We start from the raw sequence: 26,736 nt of genomic DNA, 5'->3' as shown, positions 1-26,736 counted from the left end.
TGTTTCGAAAAGTTATTTTCGTCTTCAGGCGCAACTGAAAAAACGGAAAGATCGAAACATAATACGACGTCAGGAAACATAAAAGTTAAATCTTACCGTCTATAACGAACGATGGACAGAAAAATTAAAAAACGCTCCATTTATTTTAAGAGTATATATAAACACATATCTATCCTAGTATTTATATCTTAGTGTAGGTTAACAATTAAAATCAAAGAACACGACTAAACCACGATACATAAGATAAGAAAAATGCGGTCGGGTCAATAACAAACTGGTATATGTAACAACTGCACGTACGGAATACGAAACTCATTGCAAAACTGGTACTTCTCGTTGCTGTGTAACAGCAATTATTTTTTTTGTTTTTGTTTTTTGTGTTCTTTACACTGTATAGATCAAGTCAGAACCAACTTCTGTTGACAAAATTTTATAACTTAATATTTAATTTTAGTACCGTATATTACAATTAAAAATAGACAATAAATTGTTTTAGTAGAAAACCGAATGGTTTGCGTACAAATCCACTACAAACAAATTTATTTGTGTATTTCGATGTTTACATGTACGCAAATAAAATAAATAATCCTTGGTACAATTTGCAGAAATAATCGCATTGTGAGTCGTTGGAACTCGAATAGATAGAATTCACCGCTTAAAAACATGAAAGGCGATTATTCCAAATTTTTTTTCAAGTGCAAAACGTTTAGTTTTTTTTTTTAGTCAATTCCGATTGGAAATATGCATTGCGTCACTCCAAACTTTGCCTGGATTATTACTGCTTTTATATTGTTCATTTTGCGTGTTCGTGATTTATTGCTGTTGATTATTCGTGTCCGATTATGAAATATCTGTTTTTTTATGCCGTCCTTTTTAAGTAACCATCAAATTTTATTGAGAGATCAATGTTTTTCATTGATATATGACACGGAAAGGAATTTACGCGGTAAGTTTCGTTATTGTAGCTGTAAGGTAAGAGATGGCACGTGTCAGAAAGTTATGAAAGAAGTGCCCCGAGAAGGTCCGCGACGTAAAAATAGGGAAGTATTCCGGGAAGTCACGGATCTCCACTTACTCACAGCGAAATCAGGAGGAAACTTTCTGATCGCACTTTCACGAGGCCGACTGTGAACAAAAAACCGGAAAGTTGGAAATATTTAGCGCTCACTTATCTATGGATTTATTTTTCTCGTGGGGTTGAGCAAAAATCGATTGCGAAACCTCAAGCTTAAAAAATTTTTTTCATTTTAATTAATTTTAAAAAATTGCATAATACAAAAATGCAAACGTGGAGTAAAAATCAAGTTGTACATGGAGAATGAGATTGGTCCCGTACGAGGAGGTTGTTGCATAAATTCCTGCAGACCGGCACATTCCTAAGTGTCCTGCTGGCGTTCTTCCCTCTAAATTTCCGCACCCCATTTGACTCGTTGAGTCTCACTCGTTCTCACAGAACACTTTGCATCTTTAACTGTTAACATGACGTAAATTGGATCGGCACTTTTCTTCAATTAGGGACCATTCGAGCATCAAAACGATACGATCCCTCGTTTCCCATTAGGTTTTGTTTTCAATACACGTTACACACGACATCTGTTCCAACTTTCCGAATTCCCCGCAGCCAGTTTCGAAACGAACAAACTACTAATTGGAAATTGCATTTCTACTCGAAAGGAGCATGTTTCTCGCTATTTTAGACCGCGGAAAATAAAAAGAAACGCATTAAAAATCTTTAACGTAATTCAGAGAAGTTGTTCCGATTCCCCTCATCCCTTGGGTTCCCGTCGACTCCCACCACTCTAAACCAACCCTCCACCCACTCATCGTGTGTACTGGGGTGTTTCGGTTTTGTTTTCCTCTTACGGAGCACCGCATCAGTAGAAATTGCATTTCCCGGGGAAAATTAAATTATATCACGTATAGCGCCCTATTAATTCCTTTATTTCAGTCCCGTTCCATTAGAATTTGGTCCTATTAACTTCTCGATTCGCGAACGTTGTTGATTCGATTATGTTTCGGTTGCAGAATATTCAATTTTCGATTTTCAAGTATTCGTAATCAATTTAAAATTTCCCGTTTAGCAACAAGAAAAATCATTCGATACGTCTTCGGAACAAACCTTCGAGACGTTAGATGAGAAAACGATTGAAATTGAAATGCAGGGTTAAGGGAAAGCTGCCGACCCTGTTCAAAGCGGATGGAGGTTAGATTAGATTAGCTAAAATACGTTCGGGTTTAACGAGGAAACGCAATTTGAATGCTCGAGAATCGAGTACAAAAGAACTTCGGTTGGGACTGTTTTCAAGGTGGGACAAGTTCCAATTTTCACCGATTAAGTTATTAAACCCACGGCGAAAAGTTTGTTTTTCAACCATAAATATAGAAATCCGACCTTGTCGAGGGTTGATTTATTTCGGGAGAAAATAAGACCGCCCAGATTTATATGGCGCGGAAGGAAATATAAAATATATCACCGCGTATTGTGGGTCTAGGTGGACGATATTTTTTATTTATATCCCCAGATGTCGGAAAACCTCACGGACCGCGAACATCATCACAGTATCATTGTACGGGATTACACGATCGGTTTACAAATTCACGAGATCTTCCTTCTAAATCGATACAATGGGATGTTTTACCTCAACCATATCCGCCCCGGAAAACACCGTTTTTATATAAAGTATGCAACCAATGTCACACTATTGGTATTGCAATACGCGATTTGCGTTTTTGGTTGCATACTTGCAATGATAACGTCGGGTACGATAATTAATTAACACAGTGTTCAAAAGATTCGATTCAGAGGGAAGAATACTTTAGATAATATTAATACGCCAAATGCAAAATAGACCGCAGTGCGTTTCGGTACTCCTCGGCGGACTTCCACAACCCCACATAACGTTTTAATTAAATGAATACATGGGGACGAACCAAAACGCGTAGAATGGAGATTCTGTTAGTAAAATAAATTTACTTTCGCCAAATATTTGAGAAGAGGAAAAACTGCATTTTCCGCCCGCTTTGATACTGGCGCGTCGTCCCATGCATTTTAATTATTACGCGAATTAAAACCTAAAGTTATTTCACTCGGAATATACACATATATTATAAAATACCTAAAAGCAATTTTCAACACTCCTATCTATATAATTAAACGATTTTAATTACACAAGTAATGTTGAATTTTTATGGACAATACTTTTTATTACACTAAAATTCCTCTAATTTCTTAATCTTACATCAAAATGTTGCCTCAATTATACGTAAACCTTAATATTTCATGTAATTCCCAAAAAAAATAAAGCAACCTCAATTAATTCTTAATTAATCACAATTATTGAAGCCAAGATCGCTTGAGGCCGAGGCAGTGCAATTTCAACATCAAATTACTCCTCGATCGCTAAGAATACCGCGATGTTATAACCTCAAGGTGACAGCCATACCGAGGTACTACAATATTGGAACTGAAAGTTCAGGTCCATTTAACGTGAGACAAGCGATTATCTCGAAAACGGTTCAAGGCCATATGAAGGTCACGACCACTTTTTAAATGGCATCCTATGTTTAATCATTTTTTTATAAATAAACAATGTTTAAAACTATTTGAATAAAAAAATTATTTAGATTTTGTCTACAAAAGATGTTTTCGGCAAAACCACACAGTAAACTTTTTTTATTTTTTTTTTAATTACTTTACTTTTATCCACAGATTCAGATTTTACAATAAAATATATAGGGTGCCATTTAAAAAATTGGTCGTGACCTTCATATAACCTTGAAAATAAGGTCAAGGTCAAAGAATTCAATTCCCTTCGCACAACAACTTTCATTTTCGAGATAATCGCTTATCTCACGTTAAATGAACCACCTGTATATATGTATTAAAATTTCGTGCGATTCAGAAAAAATAACGTGCACACCTTGGCCATAACAATAGGTCGTTCTTTACTTCCTTCAACATAGCCAATGATCTCTCTCAACTCTATCTTCGTCACTTCTCAACATCGCACTCAATCTCCTCCGTATGGAGTGAGTACGATGTTGAGAGGTGACGGAGACCATACTAGCAACCTTGGCCATAACAATAGGTCATTCTATATCTTCTTCAACATACTTAATGATCATCCTCAACTTTGTCTCCATCACCTCTCAAAATTGTACTCAATCCATATGGAGGAGATTGAGTACGATGTTGAGATGTGAAACCTTAAAATCGTCACTGATAAAGGTGGGTTCCTGCAACGCGTTTTAGTCGTAGTTGTTGGCATAGTCGTAAGAGTTGTCCAACTTTTAACTTCTTAAAGCTAAAACAATCGGTCGTAACTTGACGCATGCGCACTTTTCTCTTTTGTGTCCTTGTAATATAGCAGTGTTTTGTTTTATTTTATAAATTGAGGTTAGGTCAGTTAGATTTTGTATTTCATTGTATTAAGGTCGTTGTGCGTTATTGTTTCGTTATTATTATAAAACTCTTGTGAGTTTAATGAATATAAAATATTGTTATTAAGCATTTTGGTAATATTAAAAAAAAGTAAAGAATAAAATTTGGTTGGACAGTTTTGAAGTGAAGGATTTGTAATAATAGGAAATGAAAGGGTAATAAGATTTCCTGCTTAGTAGGTGCGATAATTTTGAACAAGCCCGCAAGAAAATTTAGTAAATCGGCTTACCGTTGCCGTTTTCCGCCAAATATCATAGTTCCCACCGTTGAAAATTAAACGCCCTTAAAGTCCGACAGTGTGTTCCCCTATTTAGCGACTAGATATGGAAAATTATTCACCCTTCGCCGACGGATATTAAAATGTTTTCCGGCAAAATTTCGTTGAGACGCGCCCCTCCGGGCGTAGTAAGCAATTTAAGCTTGGCATACCTCCAACGCTCCAATTAAATAATGGCTTACACTTCGGTGGATTGCCTTGGAAACTCAGTCTAGGTATGAATATACAATAGCCGTTTAATCCACTACCGCCACCCTATACGAATTTATCCCACCGCTGCAATAACTAAATCACTATCGGTTTAGGGACCAAACTATTCTCGCCTCAACTATCTTAAGGCAGCGCGCGTCGCGACGACCAAAAGAGGAGAGTTCTCGCACGGTGCAAACTAATTCACCTAGGAATTCACCTAGGAAACCTCGGTCGAGATCGAATCAGACGTCCTTCTTTCCAATTCCAGAAAACACCATCAACCCTAAACTACGAATTGTTGTGCTCGACAATTTCCCCCCATTCTTAGCCAACGTAATGGCTCGTGTTTTACGTTGTAAAACGTAACACGTCGTAACCTTCAGTAATCCAATATAATTCAATATAATATGTTCGTTAAAAAATGTTATAGAGTTTTCTATTGTATTGCAATAAAATACCAAAAATAATAAATAAAATCCCTTCAACTTAGTTTGACTTGATACATATTATGAAATGATGAAATGTAGTACATATTGTATTACACAACCTAATATTATGCGGTGGAAGCAAGTACATTGTTGAGCGTATAATACAATATAATGGAGAATGCTTCTCTATTCAAGTTAAGAGAATATCATAAAGAGGAACCTATGCTAATATGAAATTTATTAGTCAAATTTAATATCATAATATCACTTTTTCACAGTTATTTCTGAAACATTATGTATGCGTATGTATGCTAATTAGGAATTGTTTTAATTTTAATTTAGTTTAATGTGGCGAATCGTAATGTAATATAACTTATACTAAATGAAATTTTAAAATTAAAGTAAAGTAGCTTTAAATTACAAGCGGACCGACAGTTTCCGAGCAAAGCACAATTAGGTAACTTAATAGAATTAAGGGCGGCATATTGCAACTTGTATTTTATAATCGATTTAAGAACTTTACCGAGAAGAACTAAGGCCCTCCGAGTTGCGAATAATGAATTAAATCAATTGATGCACTTAAAAATTGAAGGAAACGGGCGTCGAAGCGACCGCAGCTTCGATAATTTACGGGAACGCAACGACCGGCCGCAGGCGGCTCGTTAAGTCTTCATTTTCACCGGAAAAGGGGCAATAATACTAAAAACGAAGTACCTGGGCATGCGTGGATACACACACGTTTCCCAAAAGATAGCTTCACCAGGAAAAAAAGCGAACGACCTTTATCTTTTAGTTAGGATTACTTTTTTTTGGTCACGGACTTTAAAATTTAATTACCTTCATTTGACAGGGTAATCTGAGGACTATGCATCACGAGTTCAGGGTTTTCCATTGATGAATAACGTCCCAACGGAGGATTCGGCCACAGAACGACCGCGTCGAACCGTGTTATTTGTGGTACGCATCTGGGCAACAAAGTTATTGTGCAAAACAGGCCGATAGTTGGTAATTATTGGTCAGTTTCGCCGAACGCGACCTCGTTCCCTCGACCAACAGTGACAATAACTTCGCTCTATCTTTGGCCTTAGGGGCTCCCTTAATAAAGCGCGTGCAGAAGTTTCGCCGTATAAATCAAAAAACCTCGGACAAAGGGGCTCGAGATAGTGGAAAAGAAAGCAGCCTCTAGGGGCGACACATGTTACATTGATCTGGATGTGTTCATTTTATAAACCCCGAGGCGCCGCCTCTGCCGAGAGTCCCACAATCGATACAACCGTTGTTTTCATACAAATCCCAACCGTGCGTTTTATTATTAAGCGACTTAATTAAGCAAAATTGACTTATTTTCACGTCGCGTGATACTCACCTCTACATAATCCTGCTACGCTTTTGATTTACTACCCAAAAAAGACCACCTTCTAAAATCAGACTCTATCGTTCTACACTACAAAATATCGCGTGCCTTATTTTTAATGCAACAGACTTGCATTAACTAGGACATTTTTTCTTTTCTTCTTATTCATTATATTACATTGATTTTCTTTTATTAATCTTGAAAACTTTTTTATTAATAAATTTAACAATTAATAAATCTGTAACTTAGCATCGATGACAGTCGGGTTTTCTGCGAATTGGTGATGTTTAATACAGTGTATGCCCTTCACCAGTACGAATCACTTCCTCACACCTGCGTGGCATGCTTCGCACTAGTCTGCGAATGAGAAAGCATACTCCAATGCTTTCTCATTCCTCAATCAGGGCTTGTGTCAGTTCCTGTATGGTTAGTGGTGGATTAGCGCGCTTGCGAAAACGTCGGCCAAGCTGATCTCACACGTGTTCAATAGGATTTAGGTCAGGACTTAACTATATGACCTAAATTCCACGTTCTTGCATAAAGTTTCTGGTGATGCCGGCGGTATGTGGCTTTGCATTGTCCTGCATTAGGATGAAATTTTGACCGACGCCATATGCAGCAGGCACCACATGGTGCTCGATGTAATTCATGGCATTTAGTCTACCAGGAACAACAACAAGATCAGTTCTGTTGTCTACACTGATTCCAGCCCAAACCATAACAGATCCCCGACCAAATCTTTCCAAATCCGGTGATGAAGTTGCCAATCTCTGTGATCCAGAGCAAACCACATTCACGCTGCTTTGTGATGCTGCGTACAAGTCTTCTAGGTTTCAAATTCACTTCTTTTAATCTGTGACTAACAGTTTGATCAGAAATTTTTATTCCATGTGCTCATCTTTGGTCGTTTAGGAGGTCTCGTGCTGTGGCAGTACGCGTACGTAGATAGGAAAGGACAAGAGTCGGTCTTGATTTTGAGTACTTTTTCAATTTCGACCTTGTCCAGCTCTTCTAACATGTTGGCTAGTCTCCCGAAACCCATTCCATAAAAACTGAATAACAGAAGATGAAACTCGAAGATGTCGGATAGAGTGGCCATGCTGAATAAAGGCGACGAGCAACTTGCTCTTCAGTAAGATGCCTCATGACGCTTCTAATCATTCGCGAATTCAAAGCATACTTGACATTTTTTCAACGTTACAGATTTCGAAAAAAATTTTTTTGAGCAGTGTATTTAAAAGTTATTGATTTCTATGTTGACCTAAATTATGTTTCTTTGTTTCAATTTTTTCCTCAGTATATCAATTCTTTTCAAATATTAATTGAAAATCGTCGGTTATAAAATCGATATTGTGGAAATTGAAGGTTTAGAATAAAAACGTTAAATTTGCAACGTGTCCGTGTGTGTGCATTGTAAATGAACGTAATGGACATAGGGTTGACTGTGGTTAAGTGGGGGTCATTTTATGCGAAAACGGTTGTGCGTCGAAGGTAAGTTTGCATTATCGATTAATAGGGGAGGTTGGAGAACTCATCGAACCACTTCGATCTGATGGTCACCAATACAATGTTTATTAGAAATTCCTGAACAGTATTGCAAACTAAAGTGGCCATTATTATAATGCTTTGCGATCGATTTGGTTGTATAGAGAGAGCGTCACTAGCAGATATTGGGGTCCTTTTAGAATTGAGTAATATTTTGCGTTGCCATCACGGATCACAGCGCTTTTGGAAAAGCACTTTTTAAGATACTTTCATCCCGGAAGACTTCCCCGTTCGGAGTCGACGAACGTTGCGGGTTGAAATATCGCCAGGGGTTATCAGTAAACGCGGTTTTATGATTTTAACGTTATTCCGGAATTTATCGCCTTTGTCTCCACGTACAAACGGCAAATTGTGCTGTCTCCCTACTAACCTCTACGCTCTATTTACTGTAATTGCCGCAATCTGCTCTAGTCCTCGCAGAAACTCCCACTTGTCATCCAGAAATTCTAAATCTGCTACTCCTTGGACTTGGACACAAAAATCACAAAAGTTAAAAATTTCGAGAGAAAATATTTCATATACCGGAGCAGCTGCTTCGCTAAAAATCTAGAAACACCCTTACGTCTTTAAAATAGCCCCGGGGAGGTATCATTTCGGACACACTCCGTTTCATTTCTACCCTAAGCGGGGCCGAATTTCGTCACATTAAACCCCGGTGCGCTCCGAGTACTTTACCGGGCAGATTTTATTTTCCCGGCTGTTTTCGTCGATTCAGTGAAATATTCGAACAGGGGGAGTTAATTTACAAGTGAAATTAGCCCGGGAATTCTACGACAAAGAGAACCCAGTTATACACCACCGTAACTTCCACGCTTTTTCCCTTGTGTCACACATCCGTTTAAAGAATTTAAATTTTTTTAATACTCTCTAGTACACCTTCAGACGCACGGCTAAACCTGAATGTTTCTAGTTCCAGGTGTAGTGTTAGTTCTAGTTTTATGCTAGCACTGTTGCTATGTAGAACTAACACTATACCTAGAACTAAAATCATTTGGGTTTAGCCCCACGTCTCTAAAGACGGCTAAACCCCAATGATTCTAGTTCTAGGTATAGTGTTAGTTCTAGTTTTAGTTCTAGCAAAAAAAGTAACACTAGATTTAGAACTAGAAACATTCGGGATTAGCCATACGTCTCTTAAGACGGCTAACCCCGAATGATTCTAGTTCTAGATCTAGGGTTAGTTCTAGTTTTAGTTCTAGCACCAAAACTAACATTAGACCTAGAACTAGAATCATTCGGCTTTAGCCGTCTTAATAGACGTACGGCTAAACCCGAATCTTTCTAGTTCTAGGTCTTGTGTTAGTTCTAGTGATAGTGCTAGTGCAATACTAGAACTAACACTATACCTAGAACTAGAATCATTTGGGTTTAGCCGTCTTTAGAGACGTGCGGCTAAACCCAAATGGTTCTAGTTCTAGGTACAGTGTTAGTTCTACATAGTAACAGTGTTCTCTAGCACCAAAAGTAACACTAGATCTAGAACTAGAAACATTCGGGATTAGCCATACGTCTATTAAGACGGCTAACCCCGAATGATTCTAGTTCTAGATCTAGTGTTAGTTTTAGTTCAATAAAAATCTAATGCTGAATAACAATTAAAACTAGAACTATCACTAGACCTAGAACTAGAATCATTCGGCTTTAGCCGTCTTAAAAGACGTACGGCTAAACCCGAATGTTTCTAGTTCTGGGTCTAGGGTTAGTTCTAGTTTTAGTTCTAGCACCAAAACTAACATTAGACCTAGAACTAGAATCATTCGGCTTTAGCCGTCTTAATAGACGTACGGCTAAACCCGAATCTTTCTAGTTCTAGGTCTTGTGTTAGTTCTAGTGATAGTGCTAGTGCAATACTAGAACTAACACTATACCTAGAACTAGAATCATTTGGGTTTAGCCGTCTTTAGAGACGTGCGGCTAAACCCAAATGATTCTAGTTCTACGTACAGTGTTAGTTCTACATGGTAACAATGTTCTCTAGCACCAAAAGTAACACTAGATCTAGAACTAGAAACATTTGGGATTAGCCATACGTCTATTAAGACGGCTAACCCCGAATGATTCTAGTTCTAGATCTAGTGTTAGTTTTAGTTCAATAAATATCTAATGCTGAATAACAATTAAAACTAGAACTATCACTAGACTTTTTTTTGATAAAATTTAACAAAAATAAAAATAAAAGGCTAATGATGTGGTGCTAAGATATATCATCATTGAGGTGGGAAAATTATTGAATAGAGGCTATGGTGCGTTTATCAAAGTCTGAGGGACTATCGAAATATGAATAAGACGTCGCAACGATCCCCGTCAGAAGCTTGAATTGATGACAAGTGGAGGTGTCCCCCTTTGGCCACACCCTGAAATCGATCAGGAGGTTAGGGATGTCCGAGAGCTTTGTGATCGGTGACGACTGGACGTCACCTAAAGTGTTTCACCCCTTATGGGAATTGAGTCATCCTCGTTGTAACGGTTAATAATATTTTTGCATAAACAACGCCACAAATTGAACACGTGACCTTTTTTTTCAACTGCTAACTTATTCTGCTCGCGGCACGGCTTTATTTCGTGTTTTCCTTTTATTCCGGGGACTCGCGCAAAAAAAGGGTATTACAATAAAGATGGGGGAATAACAGATGTAATGGACTGACCCTTTGCCAGGGTCCTAAAAAATCGGCTTCGTGATTATTTCTTGTAAAGTTTGATGAAATTCCGTGCTTGTCTCAGGGGGGAGTTAAAATATAATTTAAATGCATGAGGACTGAAATATATTAAGAAAAATAAAAAGAAAGTGCAGATTATGTAAGGTTATTGTTATTTTCAGTAAATATACGACCACCAAAATCGACCTAATTCGATGACGAGGAGTATTCGTTTTTATTGCGTATCGGCTTTCCTACATAGCCGTTGCATTTACAGGCGATAAACGCATGCCCTCGGTTTATTTGACCGTAAAAGTGTTAGTCGTCACCAACGATTTACTACGTAAGTCATAAAAGCTAACATAATGGCAGGTGTGCGATGATAAGACTTAGGAAACGTATGCATTCATCTCTTCAGTTATCTAAAACCTATCTAAAACCTGAAACTAAAACAACGATGCGACAGGTTAAAAGCTGAGAGGCCCTTTTCGATATGCGCTCGTGGCGGGGATACTGTAAACACAAAGGGCCTTTTCGCCGAAACGGGGTTAAATTCGAGGGGGACACCGGAAGGGCTATCAAGCAGCCCATTCTTCCTTTACTGTCATGTTCAACACGTACGGGGTCTTATCGGCGAAGCGAGCATGTTTTAAACAGCCATAAACCTTCGCCGCGTTTTGTTGTATATTGTAAGTTTCAAATACTACCTTTTTCACAACCCCAAATTCCACTGTCGATTAATATTAAACAGAAATTCCATCTTGCTATTGGCACATTCCAGAAAATTCAGAATTTATAAGATTTCACACAAAACTGATTTATTTACTTATCATGATATCTATAGTAAGAGGGGACTTACTCTGAATCCACATGTGGGTCATTCTATTTTAGATTCGACACGAATTTCTTTCACGTTTCATTCTTACTCTCTCTTTACTTATATATTATTATTATTCTTGCAAAAAATTGTGGCATCATTTCGATCTTGACTTTGCATCTTAGGGATGCTCCTTTGTGTGTTGGAATGTCATAACTCCTGGCGTTTACACGGGTATGGATTCCTTAGTACTTAGCACTCCAGCAGTGCTGACGTTTGCGATGATATTGCAACCGAGTAAATTGTAGTTGAGCGATTCTCTGATGAGGTGTTCTACTAAATTTGGATTATAGCTAAACTATTCTAACACGATTAAAGTAAGGGTCAAAGAAAATCTAACCGAAGACATCCCCACATCAGGGGGAGTTTTCGCTCATTTTTATTCAACTTATTAATGGACAAACTAATCGAGCAAGTAATAACTTTAAGACGAGGATATGAAATGGACAAATTTTGGCTTTATCAACTGAATGAACCCCTGAACTTGATTGTCTCTACTTCAAAAAGATAACATCTCAAGCAGATAATTAAATTTCTCATTTAAGGTCAAATATACACTTTACTCATTGTTATTTGAGTATTTGAGCCACTACCTCAGCAATAAAGCTGCCTCGGCAACTAAATAAGACAGTCGAGTTTAAACAAAATACTTAAATTTCTCATTTAAAGTCAGATATCCTCTTTACTGTTTGTGTATTGGTTACTTAAATGCTTAAATGTTTCATTTAAGGTCAAACATACTCTTTACTCCTTGTTATTTGAGTAGTTGAGCAACTGCCTCAGCAGCAAAGCTGCTTCGGCAACTAATTAAAACAGTCGAGTATAAACAAAATACTTAAATTTCTCATTTAAGGTCAAATATCCTCTTTACTGTTTGTGTATTGGTTACTTAAATGCTTAAATGTTTCATTTAAGGTCAAACATACTCTTTACTCGTTTTATTTGAGTAGTTGAGCAACTGCCTCAGCAGCAAAGCTGCTTCGGCAACTAAATAAGACAGTCGAGTTTAAACAAAATAGTTAAATTTCTCATTTAAGGTCAGATATACTCTTTACTGTTTGTGTATTGGTTACTTAAATGCTTAAATGTTTCATTTAAGGTCAAACATACTCTTTACTCGTTGTTATTTGAGTAGTTGAGCAACTGCCTCAGCAGCAAAGCTGCTTCGGCAACTAAATAAAACAGTCGAGTTTAAACAAAATACTTAAATTTCTCATTTAAGGTCAAACATACTCTTTACTCGTTGCTATTTGAGTAGTTGAGCAACTAAATATAACAGTCGAGTATAAACAAAATACTTAAATTTCTCATTTAAAGTCAGATATCCTCTTTACTGTTTGTGTATTGGTTACTTAAATGTTTAATTTAAGGTCAAACATACTCTTTACTCGTTGTTATTTGAGTAGTTGAACAACTGCCTCAGCAGCAAAGCTGCTTCGGCAACTAAATAAAACAGTCGAGTTTAAACGAAATACTTAAATTTCTCATTTAAAGTCAGATATACTCTTTAATGTTTGTGTATTGGTTACTTAAATGCTTAAATGTTTCATTTAAGGTCAAACATACTCTTTACTCGTTGTTATTTGAGTAGTTGAGCAACTGCCTCAGCAGCAAAGCTGCTTCGGCAACTAAATAAGACAGTCGAGTTTAAACAAAATACTTAAATTTCTCATTTAAAGTCAAATATCCTCTTTATTGTTTGTGTATTGGTTACTTAAATGCTTAAATGTTTCATTTAAGGTCAAACATACTCGTTGTTATTTGAGTAGTTGAGCAACTGCCTCAGCAGCAAAGCTGCTTCGGCAACTAAATAAGACAGTCGAGTTTAAACAAAATGTTTAAATGACTCATTTAAGGTCAAGTACACTTTTCACTACTTCTTTATTGAGTACTTGAGCAACTGCCTCGGCAGCAAAGCTACCTCGGCAACTAAATAAGACAGTCGAGTTTAAACAAAATACTCAAATTTCTCATTTAAGGTCAGATATCCTCTTTATTGTTTGTGTATTGGTTACTCAAATGCTTAAATGTTTCATTTAAGATCAAACATACTCTTTACTCGTTGTTATTTGAGTAGTTGAGCAACTAAATAAGACAGCCAAGTTTAAACAAAATGTTTAAATGACTCATTTAAGGTCAAGTATACTTTTTACTGTTTGTTTTGTGAGTACATGTGAAATATTTTTATAAATGTATTAATCTTTGACCACATAAATGATCGATATGTCAATTTATAATCGTTTATGCAATCCCTTTTGTAAGTTACATGTAAAGTTAAATTGGTCAAACCATAGGTTCATTCGATTTTCGCGGTAATAGGCTTCTGTTAGCGGTTTACATATGTTTATTTCATTCCCGTTTGATTTTGGCGGTTCAATTATCAAATCCAATTGTCCATCGAGGATAGATTCGCTCAATTTTTCTTGTTCCCGCGGCGATTCTGGTTCGTAATTTGCCGGTCGAATCCGGTTATCTAAAAAAGTACGAATCCACCATCGATAAAATAAATAAAGCAATTTTCAACCGCACGTTCCGCAGTAATTGAACGTCACCTTATGACCTCACGCTACATTCGATTTGTGAAGATATCGCGGCTTATCGAAATTCTAGGCAGCGGCCAACGGGTTCGGATTGGCGCGTAGGATGGTGTCGTAGGATTTATTGCTCAATCTGTTGTGTCTTTGTGCTTATCAGAACAACTCCTTTGTAGACAATTTCGTCGAGGACCTCAACAAGGCCCACTTATTAGCACGCCTATTGGCCCATCGATTTCAAATAAAACGAAAATCTTTATTTTATTTATGAAAATTAATCAGCATATAGATAGTAGATATTGCATTTATGTCCAATGTTGAAAATATCAATACTTGACTAACTACATTAAGCGATACTGCAGCACTTAGATATATCATAGGGTGAGAGCCAATTTGCGTTTGCCGTCCTGCGACGCTTATCTTTGCAATTGCACTAATGCCCTTTAATTACGAGTAAATATTTAAGCGATGCTAATTTGTGTAGAAGTAAAATATAAGCCTTGTAATTTTAAATATGTTTAATTTGAACCGTAATAAATTATGTATGTTGCTATATCATTATCGTTATTATATGTTGGTGTGTTGTTGTTGTTGCAGGAGAATTGCCGGCTGCAGTGCATCACGGAAATGGAGCAATATGCTACAACCTCGGTGCGGTGTTCTTTCTGTTGCCGATGCTGTCGACGACGTTATGGCTTAGGTGACCGATGTTGGGGGATGCTTCGGGAGCTTCAAATTGAGTGGAAACAATGGATGGAGGCGGTCGGACGGTACAACCACCAACTATCATATCACGATTCGGAAAAATAATGCCTCAAAATTGCGCGAAAAATGCAAAATAAAAACAACGGTGACTGGACCAAAGCTTACGGAAGACTGTAGAGAGTTGGAAAAAATATATTAAGAACTTCGATGTTTCTGAAATACTCACCGTGGGAAAACATATTAGATGTATATTTAATCCCTAAACGGTTCAGTTTTTTGTTTTGATATAAAAATGAATAAAAAAACGTAATAATACAACCAAAAAAAAAAGCTGCGAGGATTTATCTCCCGGAGACATCTGCGGCGAGATTTACCAGTATAAAACGAGAGGGTGGACTACGTGTTATCCGTTCAATATATACGTTGCACTCCACGCTTAAGTGTTTAATAAAAAACGATAAAGTAAGTTTGCGAAAAATTTATTTCTGGGTGGATCTCGAGGCGTCCGCCCACCGGGTTTCGGATAGGAAAAGTGTTAAGGTGACGGATTATGTGATATAGATAAAAATTTACTGTACATTACCGTTGACGATGGAAGAGTATCGATATTTTTGCCTCCTTTTTTTCGAGGCAGATATAAACCCAACTCTTGATGTGGCGGCCCGTAGATCTTTGGATTGATATTATTTCAATTGTAAACATATATTAAAAAATCGTTATTTTGAAGTTGTCTATATAAATGAAGATTTCAAATATCATTATCATAAACTGTTACGTATAATATAAATGTTTTTTTATTTATTACTCAAATCCCTTTATTTATTCCTCATATAAATGTAAGTACAATTTTATATTATTAATTTTAATATTTAGCATTACCAAAACTAACATTAGATCTAGAACTACAAACATTCTCTTAAGACGGCTAAACCTAAAATGAACCAGCTTTTGACATTTTTTGACCTTGGCCTTATTTTCAAGGTTATATGAAGGTCACGACCAATTTTTTAAATAGCACCCTATATATTTTATTGTAAAATCTGAATCTGTGGATAAAAGTAAAGTAACTAAGAAAAAAATAAAAAAATTGAAACTTCTTTAGAAACAATTAACTAACGTTTATAATATAGCAAGGACAAATAAGATTTATAAATGTTTAAACATTTTCCTACCCGCTTCGATACATTGTCTTTAGTTCTTAATTCTTAGAATACTATTTAAGAATGCTCAACAAAAAAAAAATCGAGAAGAGGTACATCGGGTGACCTGGCTCGTCGGAAATACCTTTGGAAAGAGGTCTAAAAGGTTCCGACATTTCTCCGCCTTTGTCAATTTAATAATAGCATAACGCATAAATAACAAGAGTTCGTGGAACTGCTTATGTCGGCATTTTCAGAATACCGCTTTCAGAGACTTAATTGGTTGAATTGTTTTAAAATGTAACAGGTAAAACTAAATTTGCATAAAATCTGCTTGGCAACAAATTCTGAATTCATTCCACCGTTTTACATTAAGGCAAAGTGTTTAAACTAAGTCATTAGTTAATAAATTAAATCATGGATACTCTAAGTGTGGCAGAAAAGGTCGAAATGATTTTTATTCATGGAGAAAGTGGCAGAAAAGTTGCTGATAGAATCCTGGTCGAAATACGCCATCGAGAAGTACCTTTTACAGAGTTGTGAATGATTTCACTAACACTAGAAATGTGGAATCAAGAAAAAGAACTCGGCGAGTAACTGTAACTACGGAATAAAAGGAAATTGCGGTATTAGCTAGCGTTGAGGTAAATTCTCAAGTTAGCACTCGACGACTTGCAATTGACGGAATATCGAAGATCAGCATTTTAAGAATATTAAAGCGCAACAAGTATCACCCATACCACGTTTCATTGCATCAACAGCTTTATGGAGGTGATTTTGAAAATCGATTAATATTAGGTCAATCAATTTCGGACATCAATTTCTTTGGTAACGTGCTATTCTCGGATGAGTCTACTTTTACAAACAAACGACAAGCCAATAGATATAACATGCAGTATTGGAGCGTTGAAAATCCGAGATGATTGCGTGAAGTAGAACATCAACGACCTTGGTCGGTTAATGTTTGGTGTGGCATAATTGGTCCATACTTTATTAATGGTATACTCAATGGGGAGAAGTACCGAAATTTTTTAGATGACGTCTTACCAATGTTACTTGTAGATTTGAGCAGGGAACAAAGACAAAATATGTGGCTGCAAAATGATGGACATTTTTCACATATTGCACGTGAAGCTTTAGATCGGGATTATGCTGGGCGATGTATTGGAAGGGGAGGTCCAATTTCCTGGCCTGCCAGATCACCTGATTTAACACCTCATGATTTTTTTTTGTGTTGCGTACTTCAGGATAATGTTTATCGCGAAGTACCGACTACGCCAGAAAGCATGAAAGAGCAGATAAGAAATGCATGCAGAAATAGTAGCCAAGAAAACCTTTTAAGATGTAAAGAAAGTTTTAGTAGAAGGGTTAATAAATGTATTGAAGTGGGTGGGGAAATATTTGAACATTTATTATAAATTTTATACTTGTTGTTGATTAATAGTATAGTTTAATCATTTTTTATAAATAAACAATATTTTAAAATTATTATAAAAAATCGGTCGTGACCTTCATATGACCTTCAAAATAAAGTCAAGGTTATAGTTTCCCCCTTCGCACAGAACAACTTACATTTGGTTAAATGTTAAATGGACCACCCTCTGTATTACATGTCATATCAAAATTTAATTCCTCAACAAAATAGATGCATAGAGAACTCCACCATTTAAAAGTTCGCTCTAAAATCAGTCAGGCAGTCAGGTTAAAAAAATTTTACTGTGTAAAAAAATTGAAACTTCTTTAGAAACAATTAACTAACGTTTATAATATAGCAAGACAAATAAGATTTATAAATTTTTAAACATTTTCCTACCCGCTTCGATACATTGTCTTTAGTTCTTAATTCTTAGAATACTATTTAAGAATGCTCAACAAAAAAAAAATCGAGAAGAGGTACATCGGGTGACCTGGCTCGTCGGAAATACCTTTGGAAAGAGGTCTAAAAGGTTCCGACATTTCTCCGCCTTTGTCAATTTAATAATAGCATAACGCATAAATAACAAGAGTTCGTGGAACTGCTTATGTCGGCATTTTCAGAATACCGCTTTCAGAGACTTAATTGGTTGAATTGTTTTAAAATGTAACAGGTAAAACTAAATTTGCATAAAATCTGCTTGGCAACAAATTCTGAATTCATTCCACCGTTTTACATTAAGGCAAAGTGTTTAAACTAAGTCATTAGTTAATAAATTAAATCATGGATACTCTAAGTGTGGCAGAAAAAGTCGAAATGATTTTTATTTATGGAGAAAGTGGCAGAAAAGTTGCTGATAGAATCCTGGTCGAAATACGCCATCGAGAAGTATCTTTTACAGGGTTGTGAATGATTTCACTAACACTGGAAATGTGGAATCAAGAAAAAGAACTCGGCGAGCAACTGTAACTACGGAATAAAAGGAAATTGCGGTATTAGCTAGCGTTGAGGTAAATTCTCAAGTTAGCACTCGACGACTTGCAATTGACGCCGGAATATCGAAGATCAGCATTTAAGAATATTAAAGCGCAACAAGTATCACCCATACCACGTTTCATTGCATCAACAGTTTTATGGAGGTGATTTTGAAAATCGATTAATATTTGGTCAATCAATTTCGGACATCAATTTCTTTGGTAACGTGCTATTCTCGGATGAGTCTACTTTTACAAACAAACGACAAGCCAATAGATATAACATGTAGTATTGGAACGTTGAAAATCAACGACCTTGGTCGGTTAATGTTTGGTGTGGCATAATTGGTCCATACTTTATTAATGGGGAGAAGTACCGAAATTTTTTAGATGACGTCTTACCAACGTTACTTGTAGATTTGAGCAGGGAACAAAGACGAAATATGTGGCTGCAAAATGATGGACATTTTTCACATATTGCACGTGAACCTTTAGATCGGGATTATGCTGGGCGATGTATTGGAAGGGGAGGTCCAATTTCCTGGCCTGCCAGATCACCTGATTTAACACCTCATGATTTTTTTTTGTGTGGCGTACTTCAGGATAATGTTTATCGCGAAGTACCGACTACGCCAGAAAGCATGAAAGAGCGGATAAGAAATAGTAGCCAAGAAAACCTTTTAAGATGTAAAGAAAGTTTTAGTAGAAGGGTTAATAAATGTATTGAAGTGGGAGGGGAAATATTTGAACATTTATTATAAATTTTATACTTGTTGTTGATTAATAGTATAGTTTAATCATTTTTTATAAATAAACAATATTTTAAAATTATTATAAAAAATCGGTCGTGACCTTCATATGACCTTCAAAATAAAGTCAAGGTTATGGTTACCCCTTTCGCACAGAACAACTTACATTTGGTTAAATGTTAAATGGACCACCCTCTGTATTACATGTCATATCAAAATTTAATTCCTCAACAAAATAGATGCATAGAGAACTCCACCATTTAAAAGTTCGCTCTAAAATCAGTCAGGTTTATGAAAGTTTATGTTGACAGTTTTGTCGATATTTAAAATTTATTAGGTTTTAAAAAAATTTCAATGATTTGATTAAGTGCATATTTATAATCAATTTGAGGATGGAAAAAATTCCAAAAACTTTCTAACAATGGATGCGAAAAAAAAAGTGAACGTTCTTTTAATGTAATAAAAAGTTTATTGAGCGTCAAACCGGTTCCTAAATGGTTTTGGGCGACCTAAATATTTTTATACCCAAAATATAAGCCCGTTTTTGCCGATAAAACTTCCGCCCCCGTCCGTTTTGGCGGCGGCGTGTTTCGACAGAGCGTTTTCAATGTAGCAAGATGCCGGAAGACGGCGAATAAAAGGCGGAAAATATCCTCAAATCAGCTTACTTAGTTGGCATTCGTAATGCGTCCGCGAAGTTGGAACAAAAGGTCTTGGCGCACAAAGGTCCTCAATAAAAAAAACTTAATCAAGCTATAAAGGCAAGAAATTGTTATTATAAGTTGTACAAAAAGACCGAAAAACAATAGTAGAAATAAAGAAGTAACGATTTTGTAGTTGAAAACATAATGCGAGGTGCAGCTGTGAGACGAAATCCGAGCCTTGATAATATGTTAAAATATACGAAAGTTATTTGAGAAATTGCGCGCCCTTTCTTATTTAAATCCTCAGTTAGAACTACGTTGTAATGCGTCTTTGAGTTGGGCGTCCGTTGCACTTCTTAAAACTTTCCAGTCCGACCTAATCTAAATGATAATTCATATCAACCGAAGGAAAAATGGAAAATATCGACTTACACTCATCTCCCGCTTAATCGAGCCTCCTCGAGACTGTCTCCGTCTTTCATCCCACCACTCTCTTATTTGTATTCACGTTAATGATATTCAAATTAAATTTATTTCACTGATCGATCTTCACTTCTGCTCTACTTTCCCAGCTGCTTAAATTTCAGCGAGACGGTTAAGTTTCACTGATGTCCTCTGAACTGAAATTTCGCCTTTCAAAAACACCAACCACGGTTTTTTTCACTATTTCCTTTCAGACCGGTTATGCATACGCCACGTACGTTCTCTTTTCATACTCGGGTATTAAAATTTTGTTATTGAAAAACTTCTCGTACGATTATGCCCCCTTTTTGGATTGAATATCCCTTTTTAGAAATACCCTTTTATGTGTTACCACCCCTTTATATCACCGCATTCACGATGCTTACGCACCAGCGTAATTTCAAAACCGAGTATTAACCGACTTTATCCCCTCCTTGTGATATATTTTATAAAGGTTCATATAAATTATTTTTATTGAAAAAATTCTCTCTCTCTGCTTGATAAGTTAGTTTAAAAAGAAAATAATTAAATTTTGTCTTGATTACACTTGTAGTTCTTTTCAATGTTTTTCCATATCACGTTCATCAAGTTCTCTTAACAATGATTGCAAATATTTTTTGTTATTTGTAACATCAACGTGATTCATTATTAACCATGCAATTGTTCGGACGTATTTTGTTTTCGATATTTTCTGTATTTAATATTCGGCATTGCACAGGTTTCGACGCGATATTTTATATCAAATTATTGGTAGAATGTGTTAAATTGATGAATGTATTTAACCGTTTTTCATTTTCCGGTTGGACTAGTGAAATTATTAAAAGATGGATTATATTTCAACCAAAACCCCATTCTATTCGTTTCCGAATAGCGGCTGGGAGTTTATTTTTTCGCAATCGATTTATAATTCAATTACTGTTATACCGAGGACGACGTTTTTGGGGACGATAAGTGAAAGTAGAAGTCGGAATTTCGGGGATTTATGATTTGGACGCTATCGAAACAAAGGGTGCGGAAAAAATAATATCGCGGAAGTGTAATAAAGATACCGCGTTTGATACGATTGGCCAACGTCCAACGCGATGCGTTTTCAATGGAGCTGAACCAACAATTTTTCCCGGAAACGCATTTAACGTTCCGAATCCATATCTGCAACGTAATAGATCGCAGCTTCTTCGTTGAAACCGATATTTTTATTAGCGTCGTTTGTTATTTCAATTTCTGATTACAACGAAACCGGGATCTAAATTTTCGCCTACCTAAACCATCTCTCACGGGACTCCTCGCCATTTAGTATTAAGCCCGCGAAGATATTGATTAATTAACGTTTTCTCGAAAGGGTGAAACTTGTCGGATTGCTTTCGGAGGCTAATTAATAAAAAGCTCCTCCTTCCCGCAAACACCGAGATTTATATCTCTTGGGGTATTTGCAAGTTCAAAACAAATTCATAATTGTTATTTCAACTCTAATTAATTTTGTACTCCTCAAATGCTTACAAAGCAACGTAAACCACACCTTGTATTTTGTGTAACAGGTGTGATTATATCTTTATGTATCTTTGGTTAGTAGCAATAGAAATTATACAGTTTTCGATAAAAAATCAACAATTTCATCTTCAATCCTTTTTTCCTCGAAATTTCAATAATATTATCTTATTGTTTCTATATCATATCATAAATTTATAAGTATCATATCATGATCATAAAAATACAATACTTAAAAATACAGTCGATATGATTTTAAGAAAATTTCGTATTATTTTTGATTTATAAATTAATCAATTTACCATAAAATAAGTTTTTTCTGAAAAATTCAATAATATTATGTTATAGTTTCTAAATCATATCATAAACTAGGATCTTCAAGCTTCACTTTAGCATACATATCATATCATAATTCATATAAATAGAGTCGATATGATTTCTTGAAAATTTCGTATTATTTCTGATGTATAAAATTGACAATTTCTACTTTAATAATGTTTACCTCGAAATTTCGATAATATTATCTTATTGTTTCTATATCATATCATAAACTAGAATGTTTAAGCTACAATTTAACATACCTATCATATCATGATTCTTAAAAATACAGATTTTTTGAAAATTTCGTATTATTTTTGATTTATAAATTAATCAATTTACCATAAAATAAGTTTTTTCTGAAAAATTCAATAATATTATGTTATAGTTTCTATATCATATCATAAACTAGGATCTTCAAGCTTCACTTTAGCATACATATCATATCATAATTCATATAAATACAGTTGATATGATTTTTTAAAAATTTCGTATTATTTCTGATTTATAAAATTGACAATTTCTACTTTAATAATGTTTATCTCGAAATTTCGATAATATTATCTTATTGTTTCTATATCATATCATAAACTTGAATCTTTAAGCTACAATTTAACATACGTATCATATCATGATTCTTAAAAATACAGTCGATATGATTTCATGAAAATTTCGTATTATTTTTGATTTATAAATTAGTCAATTTTACCATTTTTTCAGAAAAAACTTATTTTTCTGAAAAATTCAATTATATTATGTTATAGTTTCTATATCATAACATAAACTAGGATCTTCAAGCTTCACTTTAGCATATATGTCATATCATAATTCATATAAATACAGTTGATATGATTTTTTAAAAATTTCGTATTATATCTGATTTATAAAATTAACAATTTCTCCTTTACTAATGTCTACCTCAAAATTTCGATAATATTATCTTATTGTTTCTATATCATATCATAAACTAGAATCTTTAAGCTGCAATTTAACATACGAATCATATCATGATTCTTAAAAATACAGATTTTTTGAAAATTTCGTATTATTTTTGATTTATAAATTAATCAATTTACCATAAAATAAGTTTTTTCTGAAAAATTCAATAATATTATGTTATAGTTTCTATATCATATCATAAACTAGGATCTTCAAGCTTCACTTTAGCATACATATCATATCATAATTCATATAAATACAGTTGATTTGATTTTTTAAAAATTTCGTATTATTTCTGATTTATAAAATTGACAATTTCTATTTTAATAATGTTTATCTCGAAATTTCGATAATATTATCTTATTGTTTCTATATCATATCATAAACTTGAATCTTTAAGCTACAATTTAACATACGTATCATATCATGATTCTTAAAAATACAGTCGATATGATTTCATGAAAATTTCGTATTATTTTTGATTTATAAATTAGTCAATTTTACCATTTTTTCAGAAAAAACTTATTTTTCTGAAAAATTCAATTATATTATGTTATAGTTTCTATATCATAACATAAACTAGGATCTTCAAGCTTCACTTTAGCATATATGTCATATCATAATTCATATAAATACAGTTGATATGATTTTTTAAAAATTTCGTATTATATCTGATTTATAAAATTAACAATTTCTCCTTTACTAATGTCTACCTCAAAATTTCGATAATATTATCTTATTGTTTCTATATCATATCATAAACTAGAATCTTTAAGCTGCAATTTAACATACGAATCATATCATGATTCTTAAAAATACAGATTTTTGAAAATTTCGTATTATTTTTGATTTATAAATCAGTCAATTTTATCATTAATAAGTTTTTTCAGAAAATTTCAATAATATTATCTTATAGTTTCTATATCATATCAAAAACTAGAATCTTCAAGCTTCAATTTAGCATACATACCATATCATAATTCATACAAATACAGTTACTATGATTTTTTGTAAATTTCGTATTATTTCTGATTTATAAAATTAACAATTTCTACTTTAATAATGTTTATCTCGAAATTTCGATAATATTATCTTATTGTTTCTATATCATATCATAAATTAGAATGTTTAAGCTACAATTTATCATACGAATCATATTGTGATTCTTAAAAATACACATTTTTGAAAATTTCGTATTATTTTTGATTTATAAATTAGTCAATTTTATAATTAATAAGTTTTTTCTGAAAATTTTAATAATATTATCTTATAGTTTCTATATCACATCATAAACTAGAATATTCAAGCTTCAATTTAGCATACATATCATATCATAATTCATACAAATACAGTTAATATGATTTTTTAAAAATTTCGTATTATTTCTGATTTATAAAATTGACAATTTCTACTTTAATAATGTTTATCTCGAAATTTCGATAATATTATCTTATTGTTTCTATACCATATCATAAACTAGAATGTTTAAGCTACAATTTAGCATACGAATCATATCATGATTCTTAAAAATACAGATTTTTTAAAATTTCGTATTATTTTTGATTTATAAATTAGTCAATTTTATCATAAATAAGTTTTTTCTGGAAATTTTAATAATATTATCTTATAGTTTCTATATCACATCATAAACTAGAATATTCAAGCTTCAATTTAGCATACATATCATATCATGATTCATACAAATACAGCTGATATGATTTTTTGAAAATTTCGTATTATTTCTGATTTATAAAATTGACAATTTCTACTTTAATAATATTTACCTCAAAATTTCGATAATATTATCTCATTGTTTCTATATCATATCATAAACTAGAGTCGTTAAGCTACAATTTAACACACCCATCATATCATGATGATTCTTAAAAATATAGATTTTTTGAAAATTTCGTATTATTTTTGATTTATAAATTATTCAATTTTATCATTAATAAGTTTTTTCTGAAAAATTCAATAATATTATCTTACAGTTTCTATATCATATCATAAATTAGAGTCTTCAAGCCTCAATTTAGCATACATATCATATCATAATTCATACAAATACAGTTGTTATGATTTTTTGAAAATTTCGTATTATTTTTGATTTATAAATTAGTCAATTTTATCATTAATAAGTTTTTTCTGAAAATTTCAATAATATTATCTTATAGTTTCTATATCATATCATAAACTAGAATCTTCAAGCTTCAATTTAGCATACATGTCATATCATAATTCATACAAATACAATTGATATGATTTTTTGAATTGACAAGTTCTACTTTAATAATGTCTACCTCGAAATTTCGATAATATTATCTTATTGTTTCTATATCAAATCATAAACTAGAATCTTCAAGCTTCAATTTAGCATACATATCATATCATAATTCACACGAATACAGTTCATATGATTTTTTGAAAATTTCGTATTATTTCTGATTTATAAAATTAACAATTTCTACTTTAATAATGTTTATCTCGAAATTCGATAATATTATCTTATTGTTTCTATACCATATCATAAACTAGAATGTTTAAGCTACAATTTCGCATACGTATCATATCATGATTCATAAAAATATAGATTTTTTGAAAATTTCGATTATTTTTGATTTATAAATTAGTCAATTTTATCATTAATAAGTTTTTTCTGGAAATTTTAATAATATTATCTTATAGTTTCTATATCACATCATAAACTAGAATCTTCAAGCTTCAATTTAGCATACATATCATATCATAATTCATACAGATACAGTTGATATGATTTTTTGAAAATTTCGTATTATTTCTGATTTATAAAATTGTCAATTTCTACTTTAATAATGTTTATCTCGAAATTTCGATAATATTATCTTATTGTTTCTATACCATATCATAAATTACAATGTTTAAGCTACAATTTAACATACCTATAATATCATGATTCATAAAAATATAGATTTTTTGAAAATTTCGATTATTTTGGATTTATAAATTAGTCAGTTTTATCATTAATAAGTTTTTTCTGAGAATTTTAATAATATTATCTTATAGTTTCTATATCACATCATAAACTAGAATCTTCAAGCTTCAATTTAGCATACACATCATATCATAATTTATACACATACAGTTGATATGACTTTTTGAAAATTTCATATTATTTCTGATTTATAAAATTAACAATTTCTACTTTAATAATGTTTATCTCGAAATTTCGATAATATTATCTCATTGTTTCTATATCATATCATAAACTAGAGTCGTTAAGCTACAATTTAACATACCCATCATATCATCATGATTCTTAAAAATACAGATTTTTTGAAAATTTCGTATTATTTTTGATTTATAAATTAGTCAATTTTATCATTAATAAGTTTTTTCTGAAAAATTCAATAATATTATCTTACAATTTCTATATCATATCATAAATTAGAGTCTTCAAGCCTCAATTTAGCATACAGATCATATCATAATTCATACAAATATAGTTGTTATGATTTTTTGAAAATTTCGTATTATTTTTGATTTATAAATTAGTCAATTTTATCATTAATAAGTTTTTTCTGAAAATTTCAATAATATTATCTTATAATTTCTATATCATATCATAAACTAGAATCTTCAAGCTT

General features: G+C 33.4%; 1 protein-coding gene across 4 annotated transcripts in view; it reads left to right on the top strand.

Moving 5' to 3' along the window:
- Positions 1–15,776, top strand: part of LOC111425523 (limbic system-associated membrane protein-like) — an 85,905-nt gene extending 70,129 nt beyond the window's left edge. For all 4 annotated transcript variants that reach the window (XM_023059611.2, XM_023059610.2, XM_071198545.1 and 1 more), the window contains one exon: positions 14,882–15,776. In XM_023059611.2, the coding sequence (XP_022915379.1) occupies positions 14,882–14,988 (107 nt within the window). In that variant the 3' untranslated portion in view covers positions 14,989–15,776. The remainder of the gene's footprint in view (positions 1–14,881) is intronic.
- Positions 15,777–26,736: the final 10,960 nt, after the last annotated feature.

Source organism: Onthophagus taurus, chromosome 8 (assembly GCF_036711975.1).
Source record: "Onthophagus taurus isolate NC chromosome 8, IU_Otau_3.0, whole genome shotgun sequence".
NCBI classification, from domain to species: Eukaryota; Metazoa; Arthropoda; class Insecta; order Coleoptera; family Scarabaeidae; genus Onthophagus; species Onthophagus taurus.
This window is presented reverse-complemented; position numbering and strand designations above follow the sequence as displayed.